General features: G+C 35.1%; 2 protein-coding genes across 2 annotated transcripts; both read left to right on the top strand.

The window, feature by feature from the left end:
• Nucleotides 1-2,352: 2,352 nt before the first annotated feature.
• On the top strand, nucleotides 2,353-6,850 carry LOC100267636 (F-box/kelch-repeat protein At1g67480). Its single transcript, XM_002272709.5, has 4 exons — nucleotides 2,353-2,538; nucleotides 3,868-3,937; nucleotides 4,052-4,931; nucleotides 5,891-6,850. Exons 3-4 carry the CDS (start codon nucleotides 4,402-4,404, stop codon nucleotides 6,516-6,518), a joined length of 1,158 nt encoding a protein of 385 aa, XP_002272745.1. The 5' UTR covers nucleotides 2,353-2,538; nucleotides 3,868-3,937; nucleotides 4,052-4,401; the 3' UTR covers nucleotides 6,519-6,850.
• A 692-nt stretch (nucleotides 6,851-7,542) lies between these two features.
• On the top strand, nucleotides 7,543-14,796 carry LOC100242090 (nuclear pore complex protein NUP54). Its single transcript, XM_002279516.5, has 9 exons — nucleotides 7,543-8,126; nucleotides 8,238-8,291; nucleotides 8,999-9,058; nucleotides 9,158-9,268; nucleotides 13,175-13,240; nucleotides 13,341-13,427; nucleotides 13,777-13,878; nucleotides 13,955-14,104; nucleotides 14,365-14,796. Exons 1-9 carry the CDS (start codon nucleotides 7,758-7,760, stop codon nucleotides 14,479-14,481), a joined length of 1,116 nt encoding a protein of 371 aa, XP_002279552.1. The 5' UTR covers nucleotides 7,543-7,757; the 3' UTR covers nucleotides 14,482-14,796.
• Nucleotides 14,797-14,990: the final 194 nt, after the last annotated feature.

Raw genomic sequence — 14,990 nt, 5'->3', positions numbered from 1 at the left:
TTGTCGTGGAGGTATGGGAGCGCATGAAAATAACGGCCACAAACAGTGGTGATGATAGTGTTGCAGAGAGGACTGGGTGGCGGACTACGAAAGGTTCGACGATCGAGGGAATGTGTGGCATGGGGTGGTGATAAAATCCTGTGGGTCCCATTTGATTTGGACCGTTGGATAAAGTGGAATCAGCCACATAAGCTTGTTGTTTTGTGGCTTGATATTATCAATGGCACAACATCAAATCCCAAGTCATGTCTCTGTTGTAGTTTAGAGGGCGTAAATTTTTTAAGAATCATTTTTTTTTAAATTATTTAAATTGATTGTAATATATATATATTTTGAAATTACATTAAAACTTTAATGCATTATTTAGTAACTATTTTTAAAAATTATTCTTTTATGTCTTATAGAACAAAAACATTTGAGACCTAAAATGTTGTTAACCCATTTTTAATATTCTTAAATATATTTTATATTTTATATTTTATTTTAAATTATTTTACATATTTCTATAATTATTTTTTGAAAATATTTTGAGGTTGGTGAATATATGGGCATAGACATGGGGCATATATTGATATGGAAGTAACACTTGGATGCACTGCAAAAAGTCAAGAGCCAAATAAATGAGGAAAAGAAATTAACTTTTGAAAGTGAAAGTTTGTATTTAAAATATTCCAAAAGGGGAGGAAGGTGGTATGGGAAGGAAACTGGTGGGGATGGTCCTACAACTTGACATTTGATAATTTCTTTGTATGCTTGTAGATATTTTCGAGGAAGATGCTAGAAATTGCTGTTAAATTTGCATTTTTTGTGGGCATGAAAATATCTTCTTTTTGGCCTAATTATTTCCAAATTATGAGTACATATTTGCATATACACGAAAAAAAAAAATAATAAAATAAAATAACATGTATTAGTTTTGAAAGTTTGATAAAATTTAATATTTATTATTTAATAATTGAAGTTGATTTTAAGTTAAATTATATTTAAATTGTTGACTTAAAATTTATTAATTAATTATTATTTTTAAGTATGAAGGTTATTTGGTAAAATTAATTTAAAATTATTAAATTAATATATTTATTCTCATAAATTATAATAAAAGAAAATAAGATTAAATAATAATAAATATTATAAAATAGCAAAAGAGAGAGATCGTGAAAGTAATTAAAGCAATCGAGGGTAAAAAAGTGTAAAAAAGTAAAATAAAGATATAGATTTAAGAATAAGTTAATTGATTTTACTTATCACTTAAAATTATTTTAAATTTTAAATTATATCATTAAGTTATTTTATCAAACATATGTTAATTTACTTAATAACTTAAATTAAGTTATCAAATTACTTTAAGTTATTAAGTTGATTTATCAAATACCATTGGATTTGATTTTTTTTTTCTCTCCTTAGCTTGAATCAGATTTAAGCATTAAATAAAAAAATTGAATGAAATATGAAATATTATTTTATTTTTTCATTCTAAGTTTGTCGATTTAAGGAAAGATTGTTCACGATTGCCATAAAAACATTTTTTTAAATTAAAATTATTATCCACTTACAAAAATATTACATATTCAAACATTTACTAACAATTTATTTTTATTTTTAAATTATGAGATGAAAATAACTATTGATGGAAACCTCAAGAAGATTTGAATTGGATAAGGCTCACAAGAATATGACCACTTTTTTGAACCATCACCCTCACATTGCATTCACGAATCTTTGTGGTTTTCATGACCATTCAAATTTGTAATTTTATTTATTACATTTTTTATACCTTTTTTTATTTCATTTCATCCCATGATTAATATACTATTTATATATTAATTTTATAAAATAAAAAATAAGATAATATATCATATATGTCACTGTCCGTCTTAAATATATCTCAAATCCTTTTTATATTTCCGATCTAATTATCCTCATTAAAAGAAAAACTTATGTGCAGTGAATGACTATTATACCCTTATTTTTTTACCATCATTTTTGAATCAAATATTGGATATGTATGAATTTTTTTCATACTAGGGTTGAGTGGCATGTTGGAAAATCAAATTGACATCAGGGCTATTTTCGTCATTTGGAAGTAACTAAAAGAAAATCACGCCGTGGAAAGAAATGACTAGTCAAACAACTATTAAACCGACCGGATTCCAGTCCGCATCCTCCGTGAAACCTCCACGTGGCGCATGGAAATCACACTCACACCAACGGCAACACCCCACTCTCCAAGTGCTCACACCCAAATATCCCCAACTAATTTCCAAAAAAAAAGAATTTTTTTATTTTTTATTTTTTATTATCTGGTTATAGAAAAATAAATAAATAAAACGGGGAAAATTCCATTATTGTAGGAACACATCAATACTGGTCGATCTGACGTGGTCGCGCCCTGTCAGTTTTATCTTGCCTTTGATCTCTGCCCTTTAAATCTTCATTTCATTCAACACTCCTTCACACCCATTTCTCTCTCTCGGTGTATACTCCTTTCATCCACTCGAATTGCTTCCTGAGATTGGTCTGTTTCTTTTTTCTTTCCAGGTAATTTTTGTGAGATCTGCCTGCATTTTCCCTTCAAATTACTGTTTTTCTGAAGAGGTTTCCTATTTGGGAAATTTTTGCGCTGCATTTTTTGTGTAAATTTGGTGTCTGGGCTTTGTTTTGTTTTGTGTGATTTGTTTGTGGGTCTTGTGCGGCTTGCTTGTTGATTATGTTTAGAGGAGGGTTGTGATTCTGGGTGGTTTCATGGGGGGTTTGTTGGATGGATATTGAATTTTTATTGGTTCAATTTTGGGATTTTTGCAGAAAATGTTATCTGGGTTTGTTTCAAATCTGATGTTTTTCATCCCGAGGGGTGGTGGTGTTGGTTTTGGGGATTCATTTTTCACTTTCTTTTTATTTTTCTTGTCAGGTATCAAAAGCTATGTATATACTTTGGTTTTGTTGCTTTAACTTTGCTTTTCTTCTGATTTCCATTTGATAATGTAATAAGCATTTTGTTGGTTTCAGATCTGATTGGGCTTCTGATCTTGCGGTTTCAGCTTAGGATTTTAGATCTGATCTGTTTTTTCCTTATCGCCTCTTCACTCCTGGAGAGTCCGTTTTTGTCTTAAGCTTTTTGGTTTCCAATTGGTCCGTCTTTTATTCCTTTTTTATTTTATTTTTGGATATAATTAGTTTGGTGGGATGTCGAGTGGTTGAATCTGAAAGTAACCCTTTTGAAAGTTTCCTGTTGGATTAATTACCATATGGGTTGGCGATAGGAAAATCATATGTAGACTTTAGAGCTCAAGTTTGGAGAAAGTGGCGGTCGTTTTCTTTTGACAATCATGGTGATGCTATGCAGCTTTCCTCGAAAACACCAAAGAAATTAATGCTGCTTGAGATTGATTTTAGTTTTGGCAGCCAATACTGAGAGCTGAATTTAATATCGCAACCTATTTTGAAATGAAGCCTCTACTGTTAAGCTGCGGAATAATAATAGTTTATGAAGTTTGCTTGCCAATTGCCCAGGGCTCTTTTTTTCTCTCCAAAATTTGGCCTCTTGTGGTGAAGGTTGTTGGCAGGTTGAAAGTCGGTCTCAAACATTGAAGGGTCATACTTCAATCTATAAACCCGGCCCCAAATACGTTGGGACAATTCTCCTGCATCTTTTATGTGTACTTTTGTGATTGGAATATAGTTGAATCGAATTACAAATATAAGTATTTTAATTTTCTGACAATTGAATTTGAAGATAGGGATTCTGTATTATATTGTCAAAATATTTTAATTTTCTGATTATTGAATTTGAAGATAGAGATTCTGTATGATTCCAAGCAAATTTCTGGTGACTTTTGAATTTACATTTGTTCATATGATCCATTGCAGGTGATTATGACCTTCTGTACAATGGAAGTTACAGGAGGCTAAAGCTTGTTATGTTTTATGGCCTTGTCTGGTATGGTTTCTGCATCTTATCTGAATTTATGGGTTTTAAGGTTTTGTTTATTGGTTGTTTTACATTCTATTTATTGGAAACTGGGTTGTTAGAATTTTGTATTATTACTTGTAGATATTTGGGCAATGTGTGGGGCCAGAAAAAATTCAGGGAGCTTGGGAAATACTCTGCATAGAACAACAGAGAGGAACAACTCTAAGTGCAAATCATCAGGAATGGCATTTGAATCAGATTGGACAATGCACAGAAAATCTTCGGCATTTACAGCTCAAGTGATCCGTCCCGCGACATCTTTCATGCCTTGGTCTTGTAAAATCCCTATAGGTGACGGATATCACGAATTTCTTTAGTCGAGTTTCTGCTGTTCAGAAATATTGATATTTGCTTCAGAGAGATATAATTGATCAAAAATAAGAATTTATCCATCTCTCATAATTTGATTTGTGTAGCTGCTTAATCTAAAAATGCCTGGTATTGTGGCTGGAAAAAAGAGATTCACCCAATCAAATATGTGTTTATCCAATTCAGTCCAGCAAGATACACTAACTCTTTCCAAAAGCAACCCCTGTTTAACTTCTCAATTCGCTGACGATTCTTACGGCCCCATTTTGCCTGGGCTGCCTGATGATGTGGCAAAATATTGCCTTGCACTTGTTCCTCGTTCTAACTTCCCAGCTATGGGTGGTGTCTCCAAGAAATGGAGGTCATTCATCCGAAGCAAAGAATTCATCACTGTAAGAAAACTAGCTGGGATGCTCGAAGAATGGCTCTATGTCTTGACTATGGATGCTGAAGGAAAGGGGAGCCACTGGGAAGTATTGGATTGTTTGGGACACAAACACCAGCTTCTCCCCCCAATGCCTGGCCCAGTTAAGACAGGATTTGAGGTGGTTGTTCTCAATGGAAAACTTCTTGTCATGGCTGGCTGTTCAGTTGTTGGTAGGACTGGCTCTGCCTCAGCAGACGTCTACCAGTATGATTCTTGCCTCAACAGGTTAGTTTCTGGAAATGCTCCATGTCCTGCTGTATGTCATAAGATTTATCTATTCCAACAAGTTAGTATGTTAAGGTTTAGTACACTATTGGATTTATTAGAAGGCTTGTTGTGGTTGATAAATTTGCTCTTCCATGGCTAGAGGATATTTTGGAATACTTTGCCAGTTAGGAAGCTTATGTTGTAGTTTCCTTTTTTGTTCCCCTTTTTCTGAAGACTTATCCATTTGGGGCCTTCATTTAAATTGCTCTAAATGACTTGAGAATTGGATTGTCCCTCCTCCATTTAAATCAACTCTAAATGAATTCAGAATTGGATGATTCTAGCACACCATCAGTTGCACTTCATTTTTACAAAGACATCATTTTAGATGGTTACCAATCTGTGCTGTCGCTGATTTAACAAGAAAAAAAAAACAGATCTTAAAACTGTTGGGGTAAATTTCAAATGTTAGTAATGATGCCCTAGTTGAGTTTCCTGGCTTGTAGACTTGCAGTGCAAGTCTGATCTTGATTTGGAACTTCCACCATACCTAGGTGAATCAAATAGACTTGAGTTTGGGTTAATTCAGTTGTTTTTTTTTTTGGACCTATTAAATGAAGCTGCGCTTGCTTGTGTCCCTTTGATTTGGTGGGTTGTCCATTCAGTATTTATTATTAGATTTGTCAATATTCCAACTATCAGAGATATGGAATGTTCTTTTCTACTGTACTTGTTACGAGGAATTGCCTGATGTTAGTTTATTAAACAACAATAGTCAAAATTAGAAAAATGAACTCAAGGCCGTGCTTCACAAATTACAGTAACACTTATAACTTCAATAATTTTGCCGTGAAAATTGCACATTACTAAGATTCTATTTGTATACCAAACTTAGTTCTCTTGTTGTCAGAAGCTGCAAAAATATCAGCTTTCTGTTCTCTTCTGCTAGTTCTGTAACATGCCCTTTCTTATTGCAGTTGGAGCAAACTAGCAAACATGAATGTGGCTCGCTATGACTTCGCTTGTGCTGAAGTTAATGGCATGGTTTATGCTGTTGGTGGATATGGGGCAGACGGTGACAGTCTCTCCAGTGCAGAGATGTATGACGCTGATGCTGACAAATGGATCTTAATTGAAAGTCTCCGCCGCCCAAGGTACGGCTGCTTTGCATGTGGATTTGAGGGAAAACTCTATGTCATGGGTGGAAGGTCAAGTTTCACCATTGGAAACTCAAGGTTTGTTGACGTGTACAACCCTGAGAGGCACACCTGGTGTGAGATGAAGAACGGCCGTGTCATGGTCACAGCTCATGCCGTGCTGGGAAAGAAGCTCTTCTGTATGGAGTGGAAGAACCAGCGGAAACTCGCTATATTCAATCCAGAGGACAACTCATGGAAAATGGTACCAGTCCCATTAACTGGCAGCTCAAGCATTGGCTTCCGCTTTGGCATCCTGGAGGGTAAGCTTCTTCTCTTCTCACTAGAGGAGGATCCTGGCTATCGCACCCTGTTGTATGACCCGGATGCAGCCCCAGGCTCAGAATGGCAGACTTCTGAGATAAAGCCATCAGGTTCATGCTTATGCAGTGTGACAATCAAGGCATGACTGGTTCACTGGTTCACTGGTTCACTGGTTCACTGCCTGAAAGTTGAGCATCATATTGAGAGCCCAGAATGCTAGTGTTCGTGTTGTTTGGCTGAAGTCAGGGTTAAGATCAGGTGTCATGGATAATCTCTTAGGTGTTGATTTTAATTATCAGGTTTGATTTTTAAGTTTATGTTTTTCCGCAAGTACTTCAGTGTTTCCTGAAGTTCAGTTGGGTTCAGTTGAGCTGCACAAATGTACATAATTTTGACCAATAAACTCCCTTCCTTAAAATGGGTATGTTTTGAATTGAATTCAATGACAACCGAAAGCTAAAAAGGGGTTTCTGATCACTGAATGCTCACCCTTCTTTTTTTTTTTTTGTTTTTATTTTCCTCTTTCTTTTTTCTCTTGTTGGTTTGTTGTTTGAATATATTTCTTGTTTGTGGTTTTAAAATGTAACAAGATATTAATTTTAAAAAAAATTATATTTAAAAGAGGTAAGGTAAATTCCTACTTTTTTTAAATTTAAAATGAAGAAATGACATACTAAAAATTAAAAGTAATATATCCAATAAAAAATATTTTGCATCTTTTTCATTAAAGATAGAGGTTAAAACTCACATGCAAGTTATTAATTTAATGTTGGTTTGAATTAAGGAAATAATTCAAATTTTATTATTTTGTGTGTTAGAAAACTATATATAAACAAAAGTTATGTGAATAAAAGTCTCTTTCATAAAGGGAAAGGTTAACGATTTATTTTATATATTTTTAAATATGTTTTAAAATTTTTTTTGATGCGTAAATGTTTTATTATTAATTATCTTTATTTATATAATTATTCTTTTAAAATGAAAATAAAAAACAAATAAAAATAATTTAAAACAACTAATATATATATATATATTTTGTTACAAAACGTGTTTTCCTTATTTTTTGTGTTATGAAGAATAAAATATTAAGATTTTTTTTTAATATAAAAAGAAATGAGATATGATTTGAAGAAATATAAATTTTTAATGAGTTTAGAGAAATGAGGGAGGCCCTAGTCTTAAATTCTTAATTCAAAAAATTATGAGCATCACTTGGCGTACTGCAAAATAACTAAAACAGAACAGTCACATTCCTGCAACCAAACACCCCCATATCGCCTCCTCTTCTTTCCCACTTCCCACTTGCCACACTCATCACTCCGACCACGACCAATGGCTGCCACCGCTCTCTTGGCCGCCTAGTCCTCTTTCTCTCAACGCCACAATGTTCGGAGCTCAGCCCTCATCCGCTGCTCCCTCCGCCTCCGCCTTCGGCAGCCCCACCTTCGGCACTCCGTCCTCCGCGTCTGCCTTCGGCACTCCGTCTTCTACTCCTGTCTTCGGCACTCCATCCACACCTTCCTTCGCCTCCGGATTCGGATCTTCTCTCTTCTCCACCCCATTCTCTCAACCACAACCACAACCACAACCACAACAGCAACAGCAGACTCCATTTTTTCAGCAGCCTAGCTCATCTGGCTTCGGATATCAAACCCCGTTCGCCGCGCCGCAGTCGACGCCGGCTCCCCAGTTGACCACTCAGATGGCTCCCGTGGCGCCTCTGCCATTCTCGCTAGCTGATCGTGACGTCCAGGTAGGGTTTAGGGTTTTGGAGAAACCCTAATCCTAAGATCTATTTTTTTTTTCTATTGTTAGCGTGTTTGGATTGGGGGTTAAATTTTTGGTTTTTGTTGCTAATGTTTAGGCGATTGTCGAGGCTTACAGGGACGAGCCTGGAAACCCCAAGTATGCTTTCAAGGTTGGTTTTCTTGCTTTTTAAGATTTTGAATTCTGCGGTTTCCCGCCAATGGTTTAGTCTATGTTTGTTTGCTGAGAAAGCTGGGAAAATGATAGCATACAAATGTTTGATGTTTTTTTCTTTGTGAACTGAGCTGGCATTATTTTTTTTTTCTTTCTCCTGGGATTCAAACGGACAACCCTAGGTTCAAAACTATAATACACGGTCGGGTCATCTATTATTATTATTATTTTTCCTGAGATTTAAATTGAAAACCCTAGGATCAAAACTATTATATTCGGTTGGGTATAGAAAGTCCTGCAGAAAGGGGAAATGGTTGTGTGGAGTTTCACATTCTCCTGTTTGGTTTACCATGAAAGATACGACCGAAAGGAAATTAAAACAATGAAACATAGGTAGGAAAATAAACTAAAACGAAAATGATTTAAAAGCTTAAATATTTCCAAACTCTTCGATGTACACAACAAAAGTGTAAAATTGGAGAAGCACTTATATAGAACAAAAAATTTATTGAGTTCAAACTTATTTTCTATTTTTCTTTAATTTTTCTGCCCTTTAAATTTTCTTTCTCTCATGCATTTTAGTGATCCAAGTGGAGTCTAAAAATTTTTGCATATTGTTTTTATCTTTTTGAGGATTAGGGTTTTGGGTTGTTTTTATAGAGCATTAGGTTATGGAAGATTATAATATGTGTGCTGGGTTTGCAGCATTTGTTATTCAGTGTAACCGATCCACAGTTCAGGGTGAAGCCTGCTGGTGCATCAGATGTGAGTTCTTCGATTCACTATTTTTCATTTGTTTCCTTTTAAGTTAAGCATGTGGTTTGTATTTTCTTGTTAAGTTTGGTGGATAGTTTTCATTTTCAGATCATGTGGGCAGAGGCTATGGGGAAGCTGGAGGGTATGGAGAGTTCTGATCGGGAGCGTCTATGGCCTCAGCTTGTTCAGGGTTTCAAGGACCTTTCACAGCGATTGAAGGTAAATCCTGTTTTTTGGGAGTAGGCTCAGTATGCTTTTGTTTGTAGATATGTTATTCCAGGTATTACAGGTAGAAACTTTTATTTGTCACTGGTGTGAAACTTCTGTTTAATACTTAATAATGAGATGGATCAATGCAAAATGTTTCAGTGATAGAGCTTAATTATGGCTGCATGAATCTTCAAGGGATGATGAAATAACAAATTTAAGGAAAATTGGTTGTTTGTATTGTTTTTTGTTATGTTTAACACTTTCTCGATTCTATGAGCAATTTCTGATACCATAGGGTAGATAAATAATTGTTAAAAACTTATAATATGTGATATAACTCAAATGATATGGTACATTTCTTATGTAGATGGATGTGTATTGCCTTTGTGCATCTTAACTTAGCTATGTTTTAAGATGTGTTTAGGATACATGATTTGATACACAATACAACCATATAATATACTTTGACTATGTTTTATACTTCCCAGAAAAATCAAATTTGAAAAAAAATAAAATTATATTAATTGTTTAAAATACACTTCAATGTTACAATTGATGATATAACAGAAAGAAAGATAATGTAATCCTACATGAAATGCTATGCACTTGATGTCAAAGAAACACATAAAAGGTTGAATACGTAAGTAAATTTATTCTTATAATGAATATTGGAAAGTTGTTATTTAAATGATTTGGATGTTAACCTTTGATTTGATGATGAATGAAAACTTTGACAACTATATGAGTTCTTTTTTTCTCATAAAAAAACAGAAAAAAGAGAAATAGATCTTGGAAAATTAAAACTTTGAAAATCACACATAAAAACATATATATGAACAATATGTACAAATATAGAAGAATGATACATGATACATTCTACAACTTAACAACTATGAGTAGATATTTTCTTCTCTCTTTCTCTCTCTCCCAATATTTGTTGTAAATGAATGGATTAGGTAGAGTTCCGTAAAGTACCATCATAGTTAACTTCTTTAGGTGGTGGTGGTAGTGTTTTTTTTGTTTGTTTATTTGTTTATTTATTTATTTATATTTTTATGTTTTATGTTTTTTGTGTTAGATGAGTCCAAGGTTGGTCATCTCTTTTTCCTCTACAGGATTGTAAGATCTAGAATTGAGAAGTTAGCTTCATTTGAAACTTTAGTAGAGCACACAATTGATGGGGGAATTTTCCTGCATAACCTGGAATGGTAGCTCCGATTGTAGGTCTATTTGACCGACTTGCAACTTATTCTTTTTTTTTTTTTTTTTTTGGATAACCTTGGGGTGCTGACTGTGCTTGAAACAATCAGAACCGGGTAAATCAGGGTATCATTAATGGTATGATTCGAATCTAACACCATGTGCCTCTTGTTGGGACCACATCTCCTAGCATTCACCCTGACCAATTGGGCTGCCTTGGTGGGCTTATTTGACCAATTGGCAACTAATGCTACGAAGAAATGAACTTGTTCCTCAAACTCAATAACTTCTGCTCGCTCTAGAGTGGTGAAACAATGTGAAAATGTTGAAAAAAAGGTTGTGTTGGAAATTGGAATGATGTTCACAAGATTAACTTTGTGAATGATGAAGTCTATTTAGCTATGTGGGTTCATATGCATGTAATGTTACAAAATTTTTCAAGTTGTTGGAAACAGAACCATATGAATAGATATAGATGCCTCAGTAAGGAACTGAGATATAAGTGGTGATATGTCTGAGGTGTCTAAACTCTTGTTTGGAGCTAGACAAAGTAGAGTTTAGGTCTATATAACTGTTATATGACCTCTATTAGTCATATATATCAGTGTGAGATAAATACATTACAAACCTGTGAAATACTAGCGAAAGAAAGAAAATGTGAAGGCTAAAGATTTATATACTAGAAAAGGAGTTAGAGCACAAACTTCTTTCACATTTTAGGACACCACCTTGGCAAGGTGAAACATGAATCTGTCTTCCACATAAATTCCAAACCCACGATGGGTGGAGGAGTTTTTCAAAACATGTAGGGAAGTTAGGTTTAAAAGGAATTGGCATCCTGCTGAGATTACTGATCATTGTAACTCCTACTGAATTGGCATATTAAATTCAAATAAGCTTTGAGAAAATGACACAGAAAAGGTTTAGGGGTAGGTGGTATTTTACTTCAGTTTCAGAAGGGTAGGCATGATATTAACTTATGGCCAAAGATATGTATGTTGACTATTTTGTGAGCTTGATTCGATCATCCATAAGGAGAAGATTTATGAGGATGGTAAAGTGCTAGGGATGAAGCAGATAGGGGCTTTTACAGAATTGCACTATCATGCCTACCAATTTAAATTGAAGGAACGGTCCTGTAGAATTTTTTTAATGGTGAGCTGCCGGCTATACACCATGGTACAATAAAGTTACTTAGTCCAGTAACTACTTTAGTAGAGCAATGAATGGTGAGTTATGGATATTGAGTTGGATGTTTGACTGAAGTTGGAAAGATGGAGTTAGATGTGAACTTATTGCATGTGATGTAGTACCAATAAGTGACTTAAGTAAGATGATTTGATCATGCATAACTAACTCTCATGGATCCTCCAACTGGGACTGCTAGTAGAGCAATGAATGATGAGTTATGGATATTGAGTTGGATGTTTGACTGAAGTTGGAAAGATGGAGTTAGATGTGAACTTATTGCATGTGATGTAGTACCAATAATTGACTTAAGTAAGATGATTTGATCATGCATAACTAACTCTCATGGATCCTCCAACTGGGACTGCTAGACCTTAATAAGTGTTCTACACAGAAAAGGTGAAGGTTGAGAAGGGCATGGTTTGAGTTAGTGGGAAAATACAACTAAAGCTATAGCCTAGTATATAATGGCTTGATCTAAGTCTTTTGATATTGTGCCTTTTTTATGCCTAATGTTTGGGAATGAGGCTTTCTTGAGTTAAAATGAGTAAGTAGACAAGGAAATGCCTTATATTAGGTGGTTGTGTCAATTTTGAATTGTTCCAACTTCTAACCCATTACCATTTGGGGTGTAAGGAATATTGGAAGCACGAGGGAATGTGGCCTGTATGCATTTTTCTTCTCTCATTGAGGATCTAAAATCAAAGGGAAGGTTGATAATATCATATTGTGATCAGAAATTATGAAGCCAATTAGTAGACAAGTCTGAGTGTTGCTCTTCCTTGGTTTTGAGGCTCAATGTATTGCTGCCTTTTTGTTTGGTTTTTTTGGAACCTTTGATGCCCCTGAAGCTTAGATTTGATTAATTGCTCTATGAACTTTCTATGGCTTGACTTTAGATAAATATCCTTTTGGCCCTTTACTTTGTTGCTTCTGAAAGGGTTCTTCTCATAAGGAGGAATAATATATTTTGTGGTTATGCGGGTCATATGGTTCAACTATGAACCAATGCCAAATTTACATTGGGTTTGGAACTAGAAATAACTTAAAATTAATGTTTTGTTTGTTACCTCAACTGCTTATTTTCTCCTTTTTACCAACCAAGGTTGGAACTTTGAATTGAAGTTCAATGCTTTGTGCAATTTTGACTCTAAATAACTGGGACTAATGTTTTGGTTCTTGTCCAACCACTTATTTCTACCATTTTGGTAACCAATGTTTAATTTTGAATTAGAGATTGAATGCTTTCTGCATTTTTTTGCTGGTACTAAGGGAATGATAATGAGTTTATTGTAATTGGTGCATGTCATTGGATAGTATGTGAAATTATGCTTGTAATATGTCATGTCAAACTATAATTTGTTATGGTAGCTGGTTTTGAAAGAAGAAATGTGCAAATGTGTAATTGTATATTTGGGTGGTTTTGATTTTTGAGAAGTTTCACAACTGCACTTTCTTTCTTGTTCAAACGTTCTGTCATGGTCGTGGTAATTCAATTTTTGACATTATAATGCTGCATCCACGCAGCTTCAAGATGAAGTCATCCTCTCAGATGCTGAGAGATTGCGAATGACCCAAAGCAATGTGAAACTGGTACTCTCTCTCTTCCCCCTGCCCCCACTCACGCATAAAAAAAAGAAAAGAAAATCATTATTTGAATAGTTATTTTCATATCTGATATATCCATTTGCAGCTTCAAAGGCATTTTCAGGCTGACACTCTTCCTTGGATCCAAAGAATGAGACAGAAGGAGCAAGGCCTTCAAAGACGCCTCTTAAGGGTGGGATCATTCATCATCCTATATTTGAGAAAACTGTGAATGATTCAATCCATTGCACCAGAAAGTAGTTGTGTCCAGAATTGCTTAGTTAGTGGTCCCTTTCTTCTGAACGTAAAACTGGTGATGTGGTTGTGAGATACAGACATGTAGTATGCTTGAAAAGAAGCATCCTTTTTCTGATCTCCTTAAATCACTGCCTGAAAAATATTTGATTGCTTTCAGATGATTGGACCCAGCTCGACACTGGTGTTTTTCTGAGCAACTTGATCATTCTTGTGTCATTAATTTATTCATTTTGTCCTACTCTAAATGTTTTGACATCTCTACCTTGATCTCACATGGCATAAAGGTAATGAGAATAGTGGAGGCATTGGAAGGTAAGGGTTACCGGTTGCCCTTAATGAAAGGAGAAGTTGAATTGGTTGAGAAGTTAGCTGCAATAACTAGACAGGTTGGCATTTTTTCTTAAACCATTTATCTTTATGCTTTCTCTACTTGGATGTAATCAAGAGATGGTGTTTTTCCAGCTGAAGGGATCAGGAGCAGAACTTTCTAGGAGGGTTCAAAATCTGCTCACCATTTCTCGTGTTCAAGCAAATGCCATTGGTGGTGGTGGTTCTGTTTATCTCCCGGGATCAACAAAAATACATGAACAGAGCCTTGCTGATATGCAGGAGGTAAGAGTAGTCGAGGTTTGAAACAAACATTACACATGAACCATTCCTTTTATATTAGTAACGAATCCACTCATACAGACAATCACCTGTGTCCAGTGCTGACAAGGGCACCAGGTGCCTGACATGGAATCTGGGGCTCAGCTCTAAATATTTGCAAATATGAGTGATTTTTTCCCCCATGTTTAGCAAAACTTGATATGCATCTTACAGTGTGTAATAACATTTGATAAAGTAATGAATAATCTTTTCATGTGGGGCAGGTCTTACAACAGCAAACGGAGGCAATTGCTAGGCTTGGAAATGTATTGAAGCGAGATAGCAGGGACATGGAGATTATAATGTCAGAGGACACAGAAATGACACAAGACGGAAACTAGTGCATGATGTGAATTATTGGTTTTCCTTTTGTATTGAAGGCTCTGCATTTTAACCAAGTTGGAAGTTGGTGGCTACCATATTGGCAGCTCCTGATTGTAACAGAATGTTAAAACGATTTTGAGCCAAATAGTAACATCGGTAGTTTCATCATTCTTCTCTTGAATACAGAATATTCTTTGAATAATGTTTTGGAACCTAGCTTCCTTCCTTTCTAAGTATCACACCGGCCGAAAGCTTGGTTGACATGCTCTAAGACATTCGCTATAACATCTCTGTAATATGTACATATGGTACAATGACATTTTCATTTTTCACGTGCTGACCTTTTTCTCTCTTTACAGGGAAACCTAGGCTTCCTCATCAACCCACAAATACATAGATTTTAGCTTTCGATAGTTAGTGGTGCCGCTTTTGAGACCATGCTATGGTCTGACCCGATTTTATGATTCTTTAAAAAAAAAAAAAAAAAACCACGTAGAGACGATCAGATGGATATTGGAAGGATTTT

This window comes from Vitis vinifera, chromosome 1 (genome assembly GCF_030704535.1).
Source record: "Vitis vinifera cultivar Pinot Noir 40024 chromosome 1, ASM3070453v1".
Lineage (NCBI taxonomy): Eukaryota > Viridiplantae > Streptophyta > Magnoliopsida > Vitales > Vitaceae > Vitis > Vitis vinifera.
The sequence above is the reverse complement of the archived record's forward strand: the minus strand, read 5'-3'. Positions and strand labels throughout refer to the sequence as shown.